The sequence below is a fragment of the Bubalus kerabau genome, chromosome 6, assembly GCF_029407905.1.
Source record: "Bubalus kerabau isolate K-KA32 ecotype Philippines breed swamp buffalo chromosome 6, PCC_UOA_SB_1v2, whole genome shotgun sequence".
Lineage (NCBI taxonomy): Eukaryota > Metazoa > Chordata > Mammalia > Artiodactyla > Bovidae > Bubalus > Bubalus kerabau.
The window spans coordinates 597,634-619,136 of record NC_073629.1 but is presented as its reverse complement, the minus strand read 5'-3'; the positions used below and the strand labels follow the sequence as shown (position 1 = coordinate 619,136).

At 39.9% G+C, this 21,503-nt stretch overlaps 1 protein-coding gene across 1 annotated transcript in view; it reads right to left on the bottom strand.

Annotated features, from left to right (window-relative positions):
- Positions 1-21,503, bottom strand: part of LOC129655850 (uncharacterized) — an 86,859-nt gene that overhangs the window by 18,787 nt on the left and 46,569 nt on the right. The window contains 1 exon segment of the mRNA XM_055586674.1: positions 20,079-20,140. Within this exon segment, the coding sequence (XP_055442649.1) occupies positions 20,079-20,140 (62 nt within the window).

The window sequence follows — 21,503 nt, the reverse complement described above, 5'->3', positions numbered from 1 at the left end:
GTATTGCAGGTAGATTCCTTACAAACTGAGCCACCAGGAAAGCTTTAAAGGGATTTAAAGCAGGTATAGTGAACATTTGTGGCACAAGGTTGGAAGCATCCATCTTACCTGCTAGTACCATTCCTCTAATGTCTGCCTGCCACCATAGACAATTACTGGGGAAGGTTCAGTACATGTATGTCAGGAGAGACTGTTTGCCCAGGAGAGCTGAATATAGTTATTACATAGGCGAAGGACAAAAAGTATTTCCTGTACTCCACCATTTGTTGATGCTCCCAAAGAGTGAATCTAGAGGTAGATCACAGAACAGAATTTATATAAAAACAGTCACTGGTATAAACAGACAAGTATTCTAAACAAGTCGATACTACATATGAGGATGTGCAATTTGTGTTCTTCCAAGGTGAGACTTCCAGATGGACAGAAAGAAACTGCAAGAAAAGCAGAAGCAAACAAGTGCTCCCATCATCAAATACAGTTTAGGTTTAAAACTAAAACGTGAGAAAAAAGAACAGTGGGGATCAAAGCCAGTGTGAAACCAACATAAAAATCATTCCCAATTTTTTAAAAATTTATTAAGGATTCATTCTCCATGGACTTTTAAAAATTTATGATTATAGTGCTCATTTTATTTATTCTCTATTTTGAGAAAAGTAATTATAATTTTCCCAAATCTTCCTTTATTCTAATTGAAGTATAGTTGACTTATAATGTTGTGTTAGTTTCAGGTGTACAGCAAAGTGATTTAGTTACACACATGTATATATACCTATTCTTTTTCAGATTCTTTTCCCATATAGGTTATTACAGAATATTGAGAATAGTTCCCTGTGCTATACAGTAGTTCCTTGAAGATAATCTATTTTATATATAGTAGTGAAAAGAAACTGAAGTCGCTCAGTTGTGTCTGGCTCTTTGAGACCCCGTGGACTGTAACCTACCAGGTTCCTCTGTCCATGGGATTTTCCCATATATAGTACTGTGTACATGTTAATCCCAAACTCGTAATTTGCCTCTCCCCCTTTCCCCTTTGATAACCATAAGTTTGTTTTCTAGGTCTGTAAGTCTATTTGTTTTGTAAATAAGTTAATTTGTATCACCTTTTAGATTCCACATATAAGTGAAGAATTTGAGGACAGCAGTATTAGCAGATCTTTTTTCTTCTCCCTTTTGAGAAACCTTAGGTATTTTGTTCCAGGTGAGTACATATTAAAACACAGCCCTGTGATTTATAAACAGGTCTGTGGCTGGAGCAGCATTTCTCAGGAAGTGTGAACACTGAAAAGGCACAACACAGCAACCCTCCCTCCATTCGAGCCTTTCAAGCAATGTCTGTGCTCCCAGCTCTAGATGGGTGCCACACATCCCCTCCACAAACAGACTGCCTTCACCATCTACTCCTTGTTTTAAGGGGATGGGACTTAGAGTGCACTATGATACATTTTGTGTTAAATTATTATCTCATTGAATGCTATCTCATTAGAATGCTTTCATGATTATTAAAAATTTATACATATTTTAACCCCCCCCCCCCCCAAAGTATATCCTCTTTGCTGGGGCTGGAAGGCAGAAACAGGCATCCAGCATATTTCCTAGAAGCATTCTATAGACAACACATAAATTGGAAAAGAAAACATGTAAGCATAAATTATTTTTCAAAGCATTAATATTGTTGTTGTTCAGTTGCCAAGTCATGTCCAACTCTTTGGGAGACCATGGACTGCAGCACGTCAGGCTTCCCTTTTCTTCACTATCTCTGAGTTTGCTCAAACTCACATCCATTGAGTTGGTGATGCCACCTGACCATCTCATCCTCTGCCACTCCCTTCTCTTCCTGCCCTCAATTTCTTCCAGCATCAGGGTCTTTTCCAATGAGTCGAGTGTTCACATCCAATGGTCAAAGTGTTGGAGCTTCAGCAACAGTCCTTCCAATGAATATTTAGGTTTGACTTCCTTTAGGATCAACTAGTTTGATCTCCTTGCTCTCCAAGGGACTCTCAAGAGTCTTCTCTAGCACCATAATTCAAAAGCATCAATTTTTCAGTGCTCAGCCTTCTTTATGGCCCTACTCTCACATCTGTACATGACTACTGGAAAAACCATAGCTTTGACTAGACAGAGCATTGTCAGCAAGTCATGTCTCTGCTTTTTAATATGCTGTCTAGGATTGTCATAGTATATACTTACTATTTCCATATATATTATTTTAAACATTTAATTAAATATTCAATACTATATTTTAACATGCACAATATACACAGCTTTCCAGAAATGGAATTACCAGTTACATCTAAGGAAAATCTTACTTGAACTTTACCAAGTGTTCACCATTTTAGAAAATCCTATTAGTGGTGATAAAGGTAATTTTTGTTGCTGTATTCAAAGGGGTTATAAATAAAAGGACAAATATTGATTACCTTCACCATACTTTCTGGTTCAATAATTTACATGCATTGATGAAATTAAATGCACCAGGTTACTGAGTTGTTTCTACTTTAGAGTATAGACATCAGAGCCTTAAAGTTATAAATGTAGGTTTTTGTCTATTAATTTCTTCTCAGAATGGTAAAGGAAAGGTGGACAAAGAATGCTGATGCCATTTCAGTAAACCAAGGATGTTGCTGCCTTCAGCCACTACAGCCGCCTCCTCTGTGAGCCCCGAGAGGATATGGGAGGGAGTAAAACAGGACACTGGCCCTAAGTAGTTAGGGTGCACATCAAAGGGATGCTTCAGTGAACCCAGACTCTTGCATCTTCCTATACACAGAGAAGCACTGAGGTCAACTTGAGATATCTATTTTTGTGATTAGCAGTCATCTTTTGATGTTCAACTACATGTTTTTCCCTTTTGTATATCCTTACCTCTTTGGGACAGTCACTCAGAGCTCTCTGAGAGGCTGTATCCCAGGCTTATATCCTCAGAATGTCTGCCAAATAAAACATAGTTCTCAACTTACAGGCTATACATATTTTTCAGTAGACAATAACATATGTGTTAGGAAGAGGAGGCACTGAATGGATAGGATTGAGAATTAGCAGTCTTGTCTAAGGATTATCCATCTGGGATGACCAATTCTTCTGCAGGAAGCTCACTCAATAAAGAGGCTCTAAAAGGAAAGGAAAGTGGTAACACTGGAGCTTCAAAGGCAAATGTTGCAACATGGAATGATGCAGTCAACGTCCAGGGATTAATTCCTGAGGGTGCCTGGTCATTTGAAATGAGAGAGGGCAGGAGAGGAAAAGGAGAAGGTCTGGAGCAGAAGGAAGCTCCATAGAGCCATAAGTACAGTCTCTATTCAGGGCCCTTGGGGATGAACAAGGAAGCCAGTGATTGTGATGCACTGGAGAAACACAGGACGTCAACCCAGGCAGCTCTCAGCTGTGCTTTATGTGGGAAACATAGTGCCAGAGACCTGACTTCCTGCCACAACTATGAGAAAGTGAGAGTCTTTATTTCATATGTCAAAGTAAAAACTGACCCTCAGATTACCTTTGTGGAACATCTGATCACAGTTCCTATTTCTCCTTAAAATATATGTCATCACTTAAGTAACGATCAAAAGCGTGATGTTTTAAAAAATACTCTATTTAAGAGAACGTGTCAAAGCTAGTGTTATGTTTACTATAAGTAAATGGATTTATCTGGTAAATATTTCTTTGGGATGCTTACTGGATTCCCAGTGGGAATATGCTACTAAGGAAAAGAAGCAGACATGGAACTTACATGGTTTTGGAGGAGATGACAGTAAATGCTGGGGCTGTGTCTGGAACATCCAGGCTAAGTGCTCTAAGGGTGAGGTTGCTCTGAGTTTATAATAGGAGGGTCTTTGACCTGGAAGAATGAATGAGGAGGAAGGAGGGGATGAGAAATGCTTCCTAGGAGGAGATGGTGAGCAGAAGCTTCCATCTGAGAGCAGCTTGTCAATGGAGTTCTAGGGGTGGACAAGAAGGTTCTGAGAAGCAGACACCAAATGGCTGGAGGGTAGACAGATGGGAGAGCTGTTCTCCAACGTGCCTACCCTTGAATTTCACCAATCAAATTAGAATGTCAAGTTAAAATGAGGTAAAAATGCATGTGAATATTCCCATGTCATTCATTTCCAGTGAAGCCGAGTTATCATTCTAATTTTCATTTTCCAGGAATTCCCTGGAAGCCATTTATCTAAAAGGAGCATAGTTATCAAAACCTCAGTTGCCACCTTCATTGCGTGGCAGGCGATGTCATGTCTCAGACGGAGTAGAAAGAAACGTAATGTCTGGATTTTACTAAGTCCACAGCATCGATATGTTAAGTGATCCGAGATCAACAGGCTTTCTTTTTAAATTCTGACATCACCTTAATCACATTCATACTTGAAAATGAGGAACACAGATTCCAGGAACCAACCCAAAAGGCAAAGAAATGCAAGGGTACAGTTTTCAAACAGCTATGTGGGGAACTTAATTTCCTTGGGCTCCAATATCACTGCAGGTGGTGACTGCAGTCATGAAATTAAAAAACGTTTGCTCCTTGGAAGGAAGGCTATGATGGACCTAGATGGCGTATAGGAAGCAGAGACTACTTTGTCAACAAAGATCTGTCTAGTCAAAGCTGTGGTTTCGTATGGATGCGAGAGTTGGACCATAAAGAGGCTGAACACTGAAGAATTGAAACTTTTGAACTGTGGTGTTAGAGAAGACTCTTGAGAGTCCCTTGGACTGCAAGGAGATCAAACCAGTCAATCTTAAAGGAAATCAATCCTGAATATTCATTGGAAAGACTGATGCTGAAGCTCCAATACTTTGGCCACTTGATGCGAAGAGTTGACTCCTTAGATAAGACCCTGATGCTTGGAAAGATTGAAGGCAGGAGTAGAAGGGGATGACAGAGGTTGGATGGCATCACCGACTCAATGCACATGAATTTGAGCAAGCTCTGGGAGATGGTGAAGGATAGGGAAGCCTGGTATGCTGCAGTTCATGGGGTCACAAAGAGTTGGATAGGACTGAGCGATTTAACAACAACTATGGAGAACATCCTCTGGAGAAGGAAATGGCAATCCACTCCAGTACTCTTGCCTGGAAAATCCCATGGACGTAGGAGCCTGGTAGGCTATAGTCTATGGGGTTGCAAAGAGTCGGACATGACTGAGCGACTTCACTCACTTCACTCATGGAGAACATCAGTAATCCTATTACACTTATTTGAAGAAACTAGTGATTAAATGTTTCATAAAACACAAATCCAGTAAAGACCTCTAGAAAGTGATGGGAACCTCTAGAAAGTGATGGGAACAGATCAATCTAGTTCATTTTTACTAAGGTACCACAGTGCACACCTTTGAGGATGCTCTGTCCACTGCTGTGTGCTGGATCCGTTTCCATACTGAGGTTTACAATCTGGCAACCAGGACACTAAGTAAAGATCACTCCAACTATGAAGCCTGCCTGTGAAATCCAATCTTGAAAAGTGTAAATTTAAACCTCTAATTCTTTCTACCTTGCCTGCCTTTTTCCCTCCTTCTAATTGGATTAGTTGTTTAATTACAAAGGGATGTGGATTTTTTCCCTTTTCTTTTTAATATCTTTTCTTGGACTAAAATTCTAATAGGACTTACTTCCAAGGTTTGCTTTGTCTTACTATTTAAGATTATTTCTGTTTCTTGAATCTGAAATAAGGAAAACTGAACCAGTCTCTGAAAAAAAAAAATACAAGGACATTTTTACAGGCACATTTCTGACTTTATGTTAAATGTTTGATTCAGTAAAAACAAACAAACAAACAAAAAAAAAAGGATTCTACCTCAACTTCTCTTCCATCCTCCCAACCTCTGTCCACCACTTCTCACTGGACCATATGAAGAGTATGTATTAAGAATTGGAATCAATAGATATATTGAGCCATCCATAAATACTGCATAGTTTATGAAGAGATATTACTCTCAGAACTCAATGGCAGTCAATAACCCAAAGTTAACTGTAAAGATTTTTGCTTTAAAAAAAGTCAACAGGATATACTGTATTTAGAATCTCTGGATTTGCTAGGATTTAATTCCTTAGGAAATAGGTATTGGGCCCTCAAGGCTGTGGCTTTTGAAATTATATCATGTTTTTAGATCTGGAGAGAAAGCTCCTTGCCAAACATATGCCATCAAGGGAAAATAAAGATTACATTATCAACAAGGCTGCATAACACAGAGGTCACACACAGCTGCTTCAAAACATGCCAATGATCTGGAAGCATCTGCTGCTGCTGCTAAGTCACTTCAGTCATGTCCGACTCTGTGCGACCTCATAGATGGCAGCCCACCAGGCTCCCCCATCCCTGGGATTCTCCAGGCAAGAACACTGGAGTGGGTTTCCATTTCCTTCTCCAATGCATGAAAGTGAAAAGTGAAAGTGAAGTCACTCAGTCGTGTCCAACTCCTTGAGACCCCATGGACTGCAGCCTACCAGGCTCCTTCATCCATGGTATTTTCCAGGCAAGAGTACTGGAGTGGGGTGCCATTGCCTTCTCCACTAGAAGCATCTGGCAAAATGCAAACATGGATTTACAGCAAAGGATTCAGACTGGCTATGGGTGCTACTCTCAAGGACAAGTAGTGGGAAGACAAGTAGGTGTTCCTTGTACCCCTGAAACAAATATAACAATGTATGTCAATTATATTTCAATAAAAAATGAAATGGAAAAAATAAATCACTAATTAAAAGATCATTTATCATATATTTACTAGGAAAAATTGAGTTTAAACATTAGTCTATTTTATACTAGATAAAACTTAAATAGCACTTCAAAATACCATTATCGCCTAAGGGGAAGAACATGATCGTGAAGGAGGAGGTGGACGTGGAATACATGTCTCTCCATGGATACATCAGGAATACACCTTAAGACACAGAAGTGTACGCAGAACACCAGCTGAGAGAGGACAGGAATACATGACCAGTGGTAAAGAATATATAGAACCATGCAAAACTCAAGATCAAGCCCGAGGCTCTGCAGTGGGAACACTGAATCTAAGATCCTAGACTACCAGAGAACTAACCCTAGGGAGTATCAAATAGCAAGAACTTCCACAAAGGAAACTACTTGAATACAAGACCGACCAACACCCAACCACCAGTAGAACCCTGTGCACAAGCCTTCATCCAAACAACAAACAAAACAAAAATACAAACCCAATCATCAGCAGAGAAGATTACCACCTCACTCAGCTTTGCCCATCAGAGGAAAAAAATAACTCAGCATTAATCTCACCCTATACAAAGCTTACACAAACCCCTGAATCAAACTTAGGAGGGCAGAAACCAAAAGGAAAAAATAATTCAACCTTGAAGTCTGGGAAAAGGAGACCTCAAACACAATAAGTTTAAAAAAAAAAAGAAGAAGACGAGAAATACTGCACAAATGAAGGAACAAACTAGAAACACAAGTGCAAATAAATGAAGAGGAAATAGGAAAACTACCTGAAAAAGAATTCAGAATAATGATAGTAAAGATGATCAAAAACCTTGAAAACAAAATGGAGAAAATGCAAGACTCAGTTAACAGAGACCTAGAAGAATTAAAGAATAAACCTACAGAGACAAACAACACAATTACTGAAATTAAAAATACTCTGCTGCTGCTGCTGCTGTTGCTAAGTTGCTTCAGTCGTGTCTGACTCCGTGCGACCCCATGGACTGCAGCCTACCAGGCTTCTCCGTCCATGGGTCCAGGCAAGAACACTGGAGTGGGTTGCCATTTCCTTCTCCAAAATACTCTAGAAAGAATCAGTAGCAGAATATCTGAAGCAGAAGAACAAATCAGTGAGCTGGAAGATAAAATGGTGGAAATAACTTCTGAAGAGCAGAATAAAGTAAACAGAATGAAAAGAACTGGGGATAGTCTCAGAGACCTCTGGGACAATATCAAATGCACCAGAATTCGAATTATAGGGGTCTCTGAAGAATAGAAAAAGAAAGGGCATGAGAGATTTTTTTTGAAGAGAATATAGCTGAAAATTTCCCCAGCACGGAAAAGGAAATAGTCAATCCAGTCCAAGAGGTACAGAATCCCATACAGGATAAACCCAAGGAGAAACATGCCAAGACACATACTAATCAAACTAACAAAGACTAAATACAAAGAAAGAATATTAAAAGCAGCAAGGGAGAAGCAACATGTAACATACAAGGGAAACCCCATACGCTTAACAGCTAATCTTTCAGCAGAAACTGCAGGCCAGAAGGGAATGGCAGGATATATTTAAAGGGAAAAATCTACAACCAAGATTACTGTACCTGGAAAGTATCTCAATCAAAATTGATGGAGAAATCAAAAGCTTTTCAGACAAACAAAAGTTAAGAGAATTCAGTACCACCAAACCAGCTTTACGACAAATGTTAAACGGACTTATATAGTCAAGAAATACAAGAGAAGAAACAGATATACAAAATCAAACCACAAACAATTAAGAAAATGGCAATAGGAACAAATATATCAATAATTACTTGAAATGTAAATGGATTAAATGCTCCAACCAAAAGTCACAGACTGGCTAAATGGACACAAAAACAAGACCCATATATATTCTGTCTACAAGAAACCCACTTCAGGCCTAAAGACACATATACATTGAAAGTGAGAGGATGAAAAAATATATTCCATGCAAATGGAAAGCAAAAGAAAGCTGGAATAGCAATCCTTATATCAGACAAAATAGACCCGAAAATAAAGAATATTACAAGAGATAAAGGACACTGCATAATGATCAAGGGATCAATCCATGAGGAAGACATGACAATTGTAAATATCTATGCACCCCACATAGGAGCACCTCAATACATAAGACAAACACTAACAGACATAGAAGGAGAAATTGACAGTAACACACTAATAGTAGGACACTTCAACACCCCACTCACACCAATGGCAGATCAACAAAACAGAAAATTAATAAGGAAACACAAGTCTTAAATGATACATTAGATGAGATGGATCTCATTGATATCTTTAGGACATTGCATCCAAATGCAGAAGAATACACTTTCTTCTCAAGTGCATACAATACATTCTCCAGGATAGACCATATCTTAGGTCACAAATCAAACCGGTAAATTTAAGAATATTGAAATTGTATAAAGCATCTTTTCTGACCACAATGCTATGAGACTAGATATCAATTACAAGAAAAATAATTGTAAAAAACAAAAACATGTGGAGATTAAACAACATGTTTCTATATAACCAACAGGTTACTGAAGAAATCAAAAGGGAAATCAAAACATTTCTCAAAACAAATGATGATGAAAGCATGATAACTCAAAACCTATGGGATGCAGCAAAAGCAGTTCTAAGAGGGAAGTTTATAGCAATACAATCCTACCTCAAGAAACAAGAAAAGCATTGAATAGACAACCTAACTTTACACCTGAAACAACTGGAAAAGAAAAACAAAAATCCCAAAAATTAGCATCAGGAAAGAAATCATAAAGATCCAAGCAGGAATAAATGAAAAAGAAATGAAAGAAAAATAGTAAAGGTTAATAAAACTAAAAGCTGTTTTTTTTTTTTGAGAAGATAAACAAAATTGACAAATCTTTAACCAGACTCATCCAGAAAAAAAGACTGAAAATCAAATCAACAAAATCAGAAATGATAAACGAGAGGCTACTACAGACAATGCAGAGATACAAAGGAATATAAGGGACTATTACAAACAACAGATGGTGATGGACAGGGAGGCCTGGCGTGCTGTGATTCATGGGGTCGCAAAGAGTCGGACACGACTGAGCGACTGAACTGAACTGAAGTGAATTGATATGGCAATAAAATGGATAACCTGCAAGAAATGAATAGATGCTTAGAAAAGTTCAATCTTCCAAGACTGAACCAGGAAGAAATAGAAATTATGAACAACCCAATTACAATCACTGAAATTGAAGCTGTGATAAAAAATCTCCCAAAAGAACAAAAGCCCAGGACCAGATGGCTTCACAGGATAATTTTGTCAAACATTGAGAGAAGAGCTAATGCCTATCCTTCTAAACTCTTTCAAAAAATTGCAGAGGAAGGAAAACTTCCAAACTCATTCTACGAGGCCACCATCACCCTGATACCAAAACCAGACAAAGGCAACACACAAAGAAGAAAACTACAGGCCAATATCACTGATGAATGTAGATACAAAAATCCTCAACAAAATTTTAGCAAACAGAATTCAGCAACACATCAAAAATTTCATACACCATGATCAAGTTGGGTTTATACCAGGGATGCAAGAATTCTTCAATAAATATGCAAATCAGTCAATGTGATACACCATGTCAACAAATTGAAAGATAAAAACCATATGATCATTTCAATAGATGCAGAAAAAGCCTTTGACAAAATTCAGCACCCATTTATGATTGAAATTCTTAAAAAATGTGCATAAGAAGGAACATACCTCAACCTAGCAAATGTCATATATGATAAGCCCACAGCAAACATTATTCTCAATTGTGAAAAACTGAAAGGATTCCCCTACGATCAAGAACTAGACAAGGGTGTCCACTTTTACTGCTATTATTCAACATAGTTCTGGAAGTCCTAGCTACAGCAATCAGAGAAGAAAATGAAATAAAAGGAATCCAGATTGGAAAAGAAGTTCTCACTCTTTTCAGGTGACATGATACTGTACATAGAAAACCCTAAAGATCCTATCAGAAAATTACGAGAGCTAATAAGTGAATTTAGCATTTGTAGGATAAACTATCAATACACAGAAATAACTTACATTTCTATATAATAACAATGAACAATCAGAAAGAGAAATTAAGGAATCAATCCCATTCACCGCTGCAACAAAAATAATTAAATATCTAGGAACAAACATATCTAAGGAGACAAAAGAACTACACACAGAAAATTATAAGAAACTGATGAAAGAAATCAAAGATGACATAAACAGATGGATAGATAGTCCATGTTTCTGGGTAGGAAGAATCAATATTGTAAAAATGATTATACTACCAAACACAGTCTACAGATTCAATGTGATCCCTATCAAATTACTAATGGCATTTTTCACAGAACTAGAACAAAAAATTTCACAATTCATATGGAAACACAAAAGACCCCAAATGCCCCAAGCAGTATTGAGAAAGAAGAATGGAGCTGGAGGAATCAACCTTCCTGACTTCAGATTATACTACAGAGCTACAGTCATCAAGACAGTATGGTAGTGGCACAAAAACAGAAATATAGACCAATGGAACAAGATACAAAGGAGGCAAGAATATACAATGGGGCAAAGATAGCCTCTTTCATAAATGGTGCTGGGAAAACTGGATAGCTACATGTAAAAGAATGAAATTAGAACACTTCCTAACACCATACAGAAAGATAAACTCAAAATGGATTAAAGACCTAAATGTAAGGCCAGAAACTATTAAACTCTCATAGGAAAACAGAGGCAGAACACTCAATGACATAAATCAAAGTAAGATCCTCTATGACCCACCTCTTAGAGTAATGGAAATTCAAAATAAAAGTAAACAAGTGCGACCTGATTAAGCTTAGAAGCTTTTGCACAGCAAAGGAAACTATAAGCAAGTTGACATGACAACTCTCAGAATGGGAGAAAATAATAGCAAATGAAACAACTGACAAAGAATTAATTTCCAAAATATACAAGCAGCTCATACAACTCAATACCAGAAAAACAAACAACCCAATCAAAAAGTGGGGAAAAGACCTAAACAGATGTTTCTCCAAAGAAGACATACAGATGGCTAACAAACATATGAAAAGATGCTCAACATCACTTATTATTAGAGAAATGCAAATCAAAACTACAATGAGATATCATTTCATACCAGTCAGAATGGCCATCATCAAAAAGTTTACAAACAATAAACGCTGGAGAGGGTGTGGAGAGAAGGGAACACTCTTACACTGTTGGTGGGAATGTAAATTGATACAGCCACTATGGGAGACGGTATGGAGATTTCTTAAAAAAAAAAAAAAAAACAAACTAGGATTAAAACCATCATATGACCCAGCAATCCCACTCCTAGGCATATATTCTGAGGAAACCAAAATTGAAAAAGACATGTGTGCCCCATTCATTGAAGCACTATTTACAATAGCTAGAACATGGAAGCAACCTAAATGTACATTAACAGATGAATGGATAAAGAAGCTGTGGTACATATACACAATGGAATATTACTCGGCCATAAAAAGGAACATATTTGAGTCAGTTCTAATGAAGTTGATGAGCCTAGAGACTATTATACAGAGTGAAGTAAGTCAGAAAGAGAAAGATAAATATCGTATACTAATGCATATATACAGAATCTAGAAAAAATGGTACTGAATAATTTATTTGTAGGGTGGCAAAGGAGAAACAGACATAGAGAATAGACTTATGGACAGGGGGAGAGGGGAGGAGAGGGTGAGATGTATGGAGAGAATAACTTACATTACCATGTGTAAAATGGATAGCCAGTGGGAAATTGCTGTATGGCTCAGGAAACTCAAACAGGGGCTCTGTATCAACCTAGAGGGGTGGGATGGGGAGGGAGATGGGATGGAAGTTCAAAAGGGAGGGGATATATGTATACCTATGGCTGATTCATGTTGAGGTTTGACAGGAAACCACAAAATTCTGTAAAGCAATCATCCTTGAGTTAAAAAATAAAAAAAATCTTTTAAAATACCATTATTAAACATTATGGCAAATTTAAGGCTCTATTCAGATATATTTCCAATACTGTTTCAGACCTGAAATGAATATTTACAGTTATATTGCACAATAAAGTTTGAAAGATTTCCAAGGAGACCCCAAGCCAGATTCAAGTGCACAAATAAATTTTTCCTTCCAGAGGCACCTTCATATGAGCAAGACTTGAGTCTTACAGAGTCACAAGTGACATGGGACTTATATGCAAAATAAGAACAAACCTCCCAAGCCTCAACCCTCCCTATTGTCCATGCCAATTATTGACTCTCAGCCCTCAGTTTACCCCACTGACCCCATTCTTCACATAGTGGACAGGCCTTTCAACATCTTGCCTTTTGGCCTGTGAACACAATGTTAAGCTCCACCAGTACAGGGCGCTGGAGGGACACAGCCAGTGGAAAAGTGCTCTTCCTGATTCTGGCGCAAAGGGGTTGATCTCTTCTTTCCCCGCTGCTCAAGTGATTCGCTCAGGGGAGCCATCTGCACAGGTGATCCAAAATGTGGTTGTGTGAGAAAATAGGGGTCCTCCGGCCTCAGCTGTAGCCACAAACCAGAGCACACAGAGTTCTTTCAAACTTTGCAGGCCTGACTGGTGTCCAGTGACCTCTTCAGCCCCATGTGGACACCAGGCACTTGGCACCTGTGCCAGCCAGGGCTCACCTAATACTCCCTGGCATCTGCCTTGGCATCCTGTCCCATGACAATGGCCCCCAATGCTTCAGCATCTTCGAGGAGCTGGTACTTCACCCACATCTCTGATCACCTCCAGCTATATTCCCCTCCCTCACAGTTTCCTTTGAGCCTCCCTACTGGTCCTTGAAGAAGGCTGAGTGCTGAAGAATTGATGCTTTTGAACTGTGGTGTTGGAGAAGACTCTTGAGAGTCCCTTGGACTGCAAGGAGATCCAACCAGTCCATTCTGAAGGAGACCAGCCCTGGGATTTCTTTGGAAGGAATGATGCTAAAGCTGAAACTCCAGTACTTTGGCCACCTCATGCAAAGAGTTGACTCATTGGAAGACTCTGATGCTGGGAGGGATTGGGGGCAGGAGGAGAAGGGGACGACAGAGGATGAGATGGCAGGATGGCATCACTGACTCAATAGAGTCTGAGTGAACTCCGGGAGTTGGTAATGGACAGGGAGGTCTGGCATGCTGCGATTCATGGGGTCGCAAAGAGTTGGACATGATTGAGTGACTGAACTGAACTGAACTGAACTGGTCCTTGAACCTTGAATCAGGCAGGAAATCATCCCTGAAATATCAACGTGGCTTCTCTTTTCCCTCCCCTGAAATTCCTACCCAAAATGCCATCTTTCATATGGTATTTACAATTGTACACATTACCCTGGGCAATCTTCATTCTCCTGAAGTACAACTTTGCTGGAAAGAGTATTTCTGGCTGACATTTTTTATCATTCAGTATTTTAAGAATGTCATTCTGCTCTTGCCTGGCCTGCAGTTTCTGCTGAGAAATCTGATGATGGCCCAATGGGAGGTCCTTTGTAGGGTTTTTTTTTTTTTTTTTCTTGCTGCCTTTAAAATTCTTTGTCATTGACTTCTGACAGTTTTAACATAATGTGTATTGGAGAAGGTCTTTTTGTGTTGAGATAACTAGGAGTTCTCTTAGCCTCATGGACTTGCATATCCACTTCCTTCCCCTGTCTGGGAAGTTCTCATCTGTTATTTCTTTAGATAATTGCTCTACTCCCTTCTCCCTCTCTTCTCTTTCTGGGTACCCATCACTCTGTTGCCCCTTATAAAAGAATCAGAGAATTCTTGTAGGATTTCCTTACTTTTTAAAGATCTTAATTCTCTATTATCTTCTATCTGAATCATTTCTAGATTTATATCTTCGAGTTCACTATTTCTTCCACAGTCTGCTCTATTTCCAGTACTTGCTAATGAATTTTTCATCTTGTTAATTGAGTTCTTCAGCTCCAGAATTTTTGTTTGTTGGCTTTTTAGAGCTTCAGTCTCTTTGGTACAGAATTCCTTCCGTACAATAATATTATTACTGATCTCATGGTAATGCCTTTCTGAGTTTTCCTGTGCTTCTTCACAATGGCCATTTTGAATTGTCTTTCACTTGGATAATACTCCTTTTTTTTTTTTTCCCCCCTGGAGGACTGTTGTTTCCTTTTTGAAACACAATGTTACCTTGGTTTTTCATGGTGCTGGATGAGCTGTTCTTCTGCAAGCACATGTGAAGTAGGCAACACCTTTCTTCTTTAGGTAAAGCTTTTTTTTAAACTTGATTCTAACATTTAAGGGAAGGGAAAGTTGCTCAGTCGTGTCTGATTCTTTGTGACCCCATGGGCTATACAGTCCATGGAATTCTCCAGGCCAGAATACTGGAATGGGTAGCCTTCCCCTTCTCCTGGGGATCTTCCCAACCCAGGGATTGAACCCAGGTCTGTCACATTGTGGGCGGTTTCTTTACCAGCTGAGCCACCAGGGAAGTCCAAAAATACTGGAGTGGATAGCCTATCCCTTCCTCAGGGGATCTTCCTGACCCAGGAATTGAACCGGGGTCTCCTGCATCACAGGCAGATTCTTCACCAGCTGAGCTATTAGGAGCTAACATTTTAAAAGGTCAGTAAAACTAATAGAATTATGTAAAGTTTAAAAATAAAATAAAATTAAAAAAAATACAAAAAAAAAAATTAAAAGGTCAGTGATTAGAGCGCTTTCTTCTATTTCCAGTAGGTGGAGCTGTGGCATACATTTGTGTGTCTCTCCCTGCATGGCCTCTGCAAGTGTTGAAGGTGACCTGGGTACTGATGTTGGTGTTACTGGGACGTGGGTCACTCCCACTACGTTCCGGGGCCTCCTGCATGTTCAGGGTGTAGGGGTCCACAGGCACAGTCTTCGGGGGTGAGGAGGCAGGTGGCTGGAGTCCCTGATGCCCAGCTCCCATGGCCCAGGAGTTTCAGTGGTCAGGAAGCTGGAGTCCTATACAAGCTGCCTGACCAGTGTTGCCAGGCTTCCTGGGGACATGGGCTGAGCTCGCAGCCAGACTAGGATCACAGGTATCACCTTCACTGTCTCAGGCTCTGCTTTCTCTACATGTCCTGCCCACCCGCCTTCAGATGCACAGATCCGAGGAACTCTCCAGAGACCTGATGTGCTGAGTAGAGGCATCTTTGTTGAGTTATGGATGTTTTATGATTATATATTGAAGGGGAAAGAAAAAGAGGTCATCTCATTCCACTCTGATGCTGGACATCGTTAAGATGCCATTTTCACGTAATAATTCTTGGTAAAAAGAAACATAACTGGAAAAAGACACTTTAAAAGCTATATGTTCAATTATTTTGTAACAGGTAAAGACTAACAATATCAATTTGTAATTATATAATAGACACTTTCCTTGACATTTTATAACAGATAAATTTCTGAAAGCCTGGGTTTATTTCAACTGTACCACAGTAGTATTTTCAAAAGTATATAATTTGTGTACTATCTGTTCTTTTTTATGGCTGACCCACTCCAGTGTTCTTGCCTGGAGAATCCCAGGGACGGGAGAGCCTGGTGGACTGCCATCTATGGGGTCGCACAGAGTCGGACATGACTGAGGTGACTTAGCAGCAGCAGCATAGGATTTTTTAGATAAAGAGGATGTAGCGGTGATGCAGCTGCAATGGGCTGGGCATGCTCCAGGAAAGCCAGGGGTGGGGGTGGGGGCACACTGCAAAGGGCCAGGACGTGTCACTGAGCTGGCCTTGCTTAGCCTGTCCACTCGCTCTCCCCACACCTTCAATAGCACAGAGGAGACATGCAATGTCTGCTGCTGTCCACTGGCTTGGGGTGCTGCCCCTTATAATACACGATGAATGAGAAGTGCAGCTGGAGCCCCATACCCTGGGGACTGGCACACTTACTGGTTTCACGTGGCTGGAACCACACCCTCTGTTGTGCCTTTGTGTAAGGGCAGGAGAAGAGGGTTGGTTCAGGAAAGTAACCTCATCTCAGGAAGAAGCACAACTTCAGCCTATTTAATGCAGCTCTGCTCCAGCTGTAAAGGCTGGAGGGGGAGGGACATGGATAGGGCCCCAGAGGTCCACACAGACACGCGGTCATGTGGCTGCCACCTCATTTCTGTGAGTCATAGGTAAACACAGAGGCTTTAACAACTGAAAAACATGGAGAACTGTGTTCTGCACTGCACACAAAATAAATAAACTACAACTGGGTCCAAGTCTTGGGTTCATCTTGGGATCAATGCACTGGGACAAGAAAGTTCGCATATCCAGTCAATCCACTGGGCATCCAAAGGTCAAGGCAACCTGAGAAAAGGGAAAACTTCCTCTAGCAGCTTCAACAGCTTTTGAGGCAAAAGCCTCTGAAACTGCATTAACAAGAAGGAAACAAACATACTGACGCTGCCTAAGACAAAACGTCACTTACTAAATTTAAAACACTGTTTGAAAAAAAGCACACAAAAATCTGATGAACTATTTCTGGGATAGTAATGATTAACTTCTATTCAGGTAGTTATCAGTTCTGAATATTTGAATACATATTTCTGAAATTATATTTAAGAAGGCAACATTACTTTTTACACTGATCGTTCAAAAAAGTACAGTATTTGAAATAGTGACATTCACCATTTTCATCTCTTTCATTGATAAAACCATACCAAGAGCAAAAAATAGTACAACTCTCAGATCGTTCTTTAATTAGTAATTATTATATTATACATAAACCATCGTGCTAAGCATGGAATATGAAAATCCTATTAGTAAGGAATTTATGGGGAAACAGTGGAAACAGTGGCTGACTTAATTTTGGGGGGGCTCCAAAATCACTGCCGATGGTGACCGTAGCCATGAAATTAAAAGATGCTTGCTCCTTGGAAGGAAAGTTATGACCAACATATTAAAATATGTCATTTTAATTATTAAAATAATTAAAAAGCAGAGACATTACTTTGCCAACAAAGGTCCATCTAGTAAAGGCTATGGTTTTTCCAGTAGTCACATATGGATGTGAGAGCTGGACTATAAAGAAAGCTGAGAGCCGAAGAATTGATGCTTTTGAACTATGGTGTTGGAGAAGACCCGAGAGTCCCTTGGACTGTAAGGAGATCCAACCAGTCCATCCTAAAGGAGATCTGTCCTGAGTGTTCATTGGAAGGACTGATGTTGAAGCTGAAACTCCAATACTTTGGCAACCTGATGTGAAGAGCTGACTCATTGGAAAAGACCCTGGTGCTGGGAAAGATTGAAGGCAGAAGGGGAGGACAGAGGATGACATGGTTGGATAGCATCACCGACTTGATGGACATGAGTTTCAGCAAGCTCCAGGAATTGGTGATGGACAGGGAAGCCTACTGTGCTGCAGTCCATGGGGTTGCAGAGTCAGACATGACTGAGCAACTGAGCTGACTGACTGATCCATTTAACATTTACTGAATAGTTCCTATGTGCCCAGTACTACCTGAATCTAAGTGCTCGGGATGTTGTTGTGGATAAAAGAAATAGTTCTGCCATCTTTGGCCTTGTATATTAATGGACATGACTCAGGAATTAGTATGAGTTCTGTTTGTATACAAGGCATATATTATTACACAAGGCATCTCTTATTTATAAGGGATGCTTTAAGTTCCTCTACTGAAGATAGTGATCAAAACAATCCAGAATATTCCCACCTAAACCAGTATCACTGTGAACCACTCCTATCACAAAATGATTGTTTTCCTGACACAGTAAAAGTCTGAACCATCAGATTTAATGACATCAACAATATAAAGAAAACCACAAATGTAACTAGTTTCAGTTGGTGCTGGTTCTCCTTTCATGGAGTACGATGGTAAGAAATTCTGGGTAGCTATCTGGTTTTTCCACAGTCAGAAATTTCTATTTTGTGAAGTTACTCTACTTTAAAGGCAAAAATTTCCCAAAGAAAATACTCTAAATCACTGCAAAATAAACTCTCCTTATAAATACAGTTGTCCCCAATGTTGTTTTTTTTTTTTTTCTGTATATGTTTCTGCACATGGATATACCAGCTTAAAATAAAGCATTCATGCCTTCATATAATGTACAGACATATACCCTATGTATCTGCAGAAAGACATGTACATAAGTACATGGAATATGTGTATGAGATACAGTTACACATACGTCAGTGAAGTCTGACATGGTTACAACCTGTTGAAGACATTGTTCTCCCTGGTGTTTCCTTGTTTCTTCCACATGGTTCTTGGTTGACAGAGGGTTGGCAGGAAGGATGAGGTAAATGAAAGCTCTGTACACCTCTAAACAGTTCCATTTTTTCCAAGTTTTCCATCATGTAGTGACTACCAGGTAACAAAACACTCATGCTTTCCTCTCCAGTTCATTAATGAGTCACATGCCTGTGCCCACAATGGGCACCAGATGCCAGCACTGCGTTCACCACAGCTGTGTATTTCACCTGTGGACTGGGTGATGCTTCATGAGAAATACCTGCCCATGAAGGTCCTGGCCTCACAGGGACATCATGTGGACATGTGCTTTAAAAGTACCGAATCTAAGAACAGACATACAGGTGGAACACCCTGTTCTCAAGGGAGAGGTTGAGGAAGAGGGTCAGAAAAGCCCAGGAGCAACCAAATCAAGTCCCATTAAACACAGAGTCTTAAATACCAGGCAGACCACAGACAAGAACAGAAACCAAGGAAGAAAATGGCCACACTGAGACTTTCCTAGATTCAATCAAGCACATTGAAGAGAGAATCACTTTCTTACTACATGAATCAATGTTACTTAATGCCAAGCCCCAGCAAAAGTCATTTCACACAGCCCCCCCAGACTGCATTTCCCCAGAGCACATGCCCTGGTTGGTTCTCCTCATGCAGGTTTCCTGCCACCTTTTAAAGAGAAAGTGGTACTAGGAAACGATACCATGTCCTGACGCTCAGTGAAGGAAACTGTGGCAGACAGAGAAACAGAGACAGAATGAAATCACATCCCACTTCACCACAACACAGCATGTGTGACTTGGGCAGGTGGTGTGGACTCTCTCTGCCAAGTTTCCTCATCTATAAAATAGAGCAATAATAGCAGCTACTGAGGGTTTTCACATCAAGAGTAAATGTATCAGCACATCACACAATGTTCCTCTCAAATTACCTTCTGCCTAAGCATTGATTATATTTCAAAAGAAGGAATCTGAAAGACTGCAGATACAACATGTTTTGAATCACAATTTTTAAAACTATGAGACCATGCATTTATTCAATACATTTCTACAAAGTATAAATTTTAACAAATCCAGACTTATGTAAGTTCAGTGCTCCCGTATCAAACTTCCTCAGACGACATGGAGGCAATGAGCCCAGATGTGGACATTGACAAGAACTGTGTGTGTGTCAGATTTTCACACAGAAAACCTCCTGTTACTCACATTCTTATACAGATCTTGAAAGGTCTTCAGGTCAACCACAGAATTGTCCAAGTTCACCACAGCTGTGTGAAAAAGACAAAAAGAAAGCATAAACTGCCATAAAACAGCTGTGAAAAGTGTCTGACCACCTCAAACAATAGTGACCGTCCACAGAGCAGATTTCATGTCCTGCAGGCATCAGGGACGCTCTGCCTTCACCGCAGCTGCTCCCCATTGACAAAGACTGAGCTGAGCTGGGAACGTCAATGCGGCAGCTGCCAGGTGTCACAGCTTTCACGCTCTCCACAAACACAAATCCCAAGAACAGGCCCCCATGGCCAGAGAGAAACCCACAGTCTGTCTCTTTCATGACTCACCTGAATAAATTTGAAAAATCTGCTTAATACCGGAAAAATAGACAACTCACTCATGTTACTGCCACATCCTAGTTCTATGCCAATAAGTGCACATATCTGCCAATTTATCTAAAGACATTTGGCAAAGGCTATATCTAATCACTAAATTGATAGGCTTAATATGGAAACAGGTGCATTTCCTGTTACAACCCTTTAAATTGTAATAATCAAAGGATAATTCTCCACTTGAAATCAAAGCTCCACCTGAAGCTTTCTGCACACTCATGCCAGTCTTCTGTTTCACAGTTTGCATGGATTGCCAGTGATCAAGGATGTTAAGAGCTCTGACAATAAAAAGTTCTTTAATTAAAAAAATCTTACAAGCCATGAGAAGAGCGAGTGTATATTGATCGATTAACTCAGTTAGAGGAGTGTTGCAGTTTCAGAAGTGGTGAAAGCACCAGATGCTTAAAGTATTAAAGGGAGAGGGGACTGGGAGAAGCAGAGGCCATAGTCTCTTCTGCCAGAGTCGAGCTGTGAGCTTAGTCCTGCTGGGCCAAGAGGATGTGACTCCAGCAGGGCTTTCCCTCCCCCATACAGCTGGCTATGAGTAGTTAAAGCTCAGAAACAACAGGGAATGGATTAGAACAGAGGCAGTGCCGTCTTATATTTGAAAAGCTTGTATCTTTTTTAGAAGCAACTTTTTATGCATTAAAGTCACATTAGAGAGACTTCCCTGTTGGTCCAGTGGTAAAGAATCCAGCTGCCAATGCAGGGGACATGGGTTTGATCCTTGATCCAGGAACTAAAGCCTCACATGTCACGGGGCAACTAAGCTGCAGCTACTGAGTCCATGCACCACAACTAGAGGGTCTGTGAGCTGCAATAAGAGATCCTGAATGATGCAGAGAAGATTCTGTGTGTCACACCTGAGACCTGAGGCAGTCAACTTAATTAGTTAAAAGAAATCACATCAGAGAAATCCTAATGTCCTCCATGATTATTGGTTATTTTATTCCACTTGACAATGAGCCATCAAACTAACCCTTACATATGAATATATATATCAACAGAGAAAACAGAAAATCTT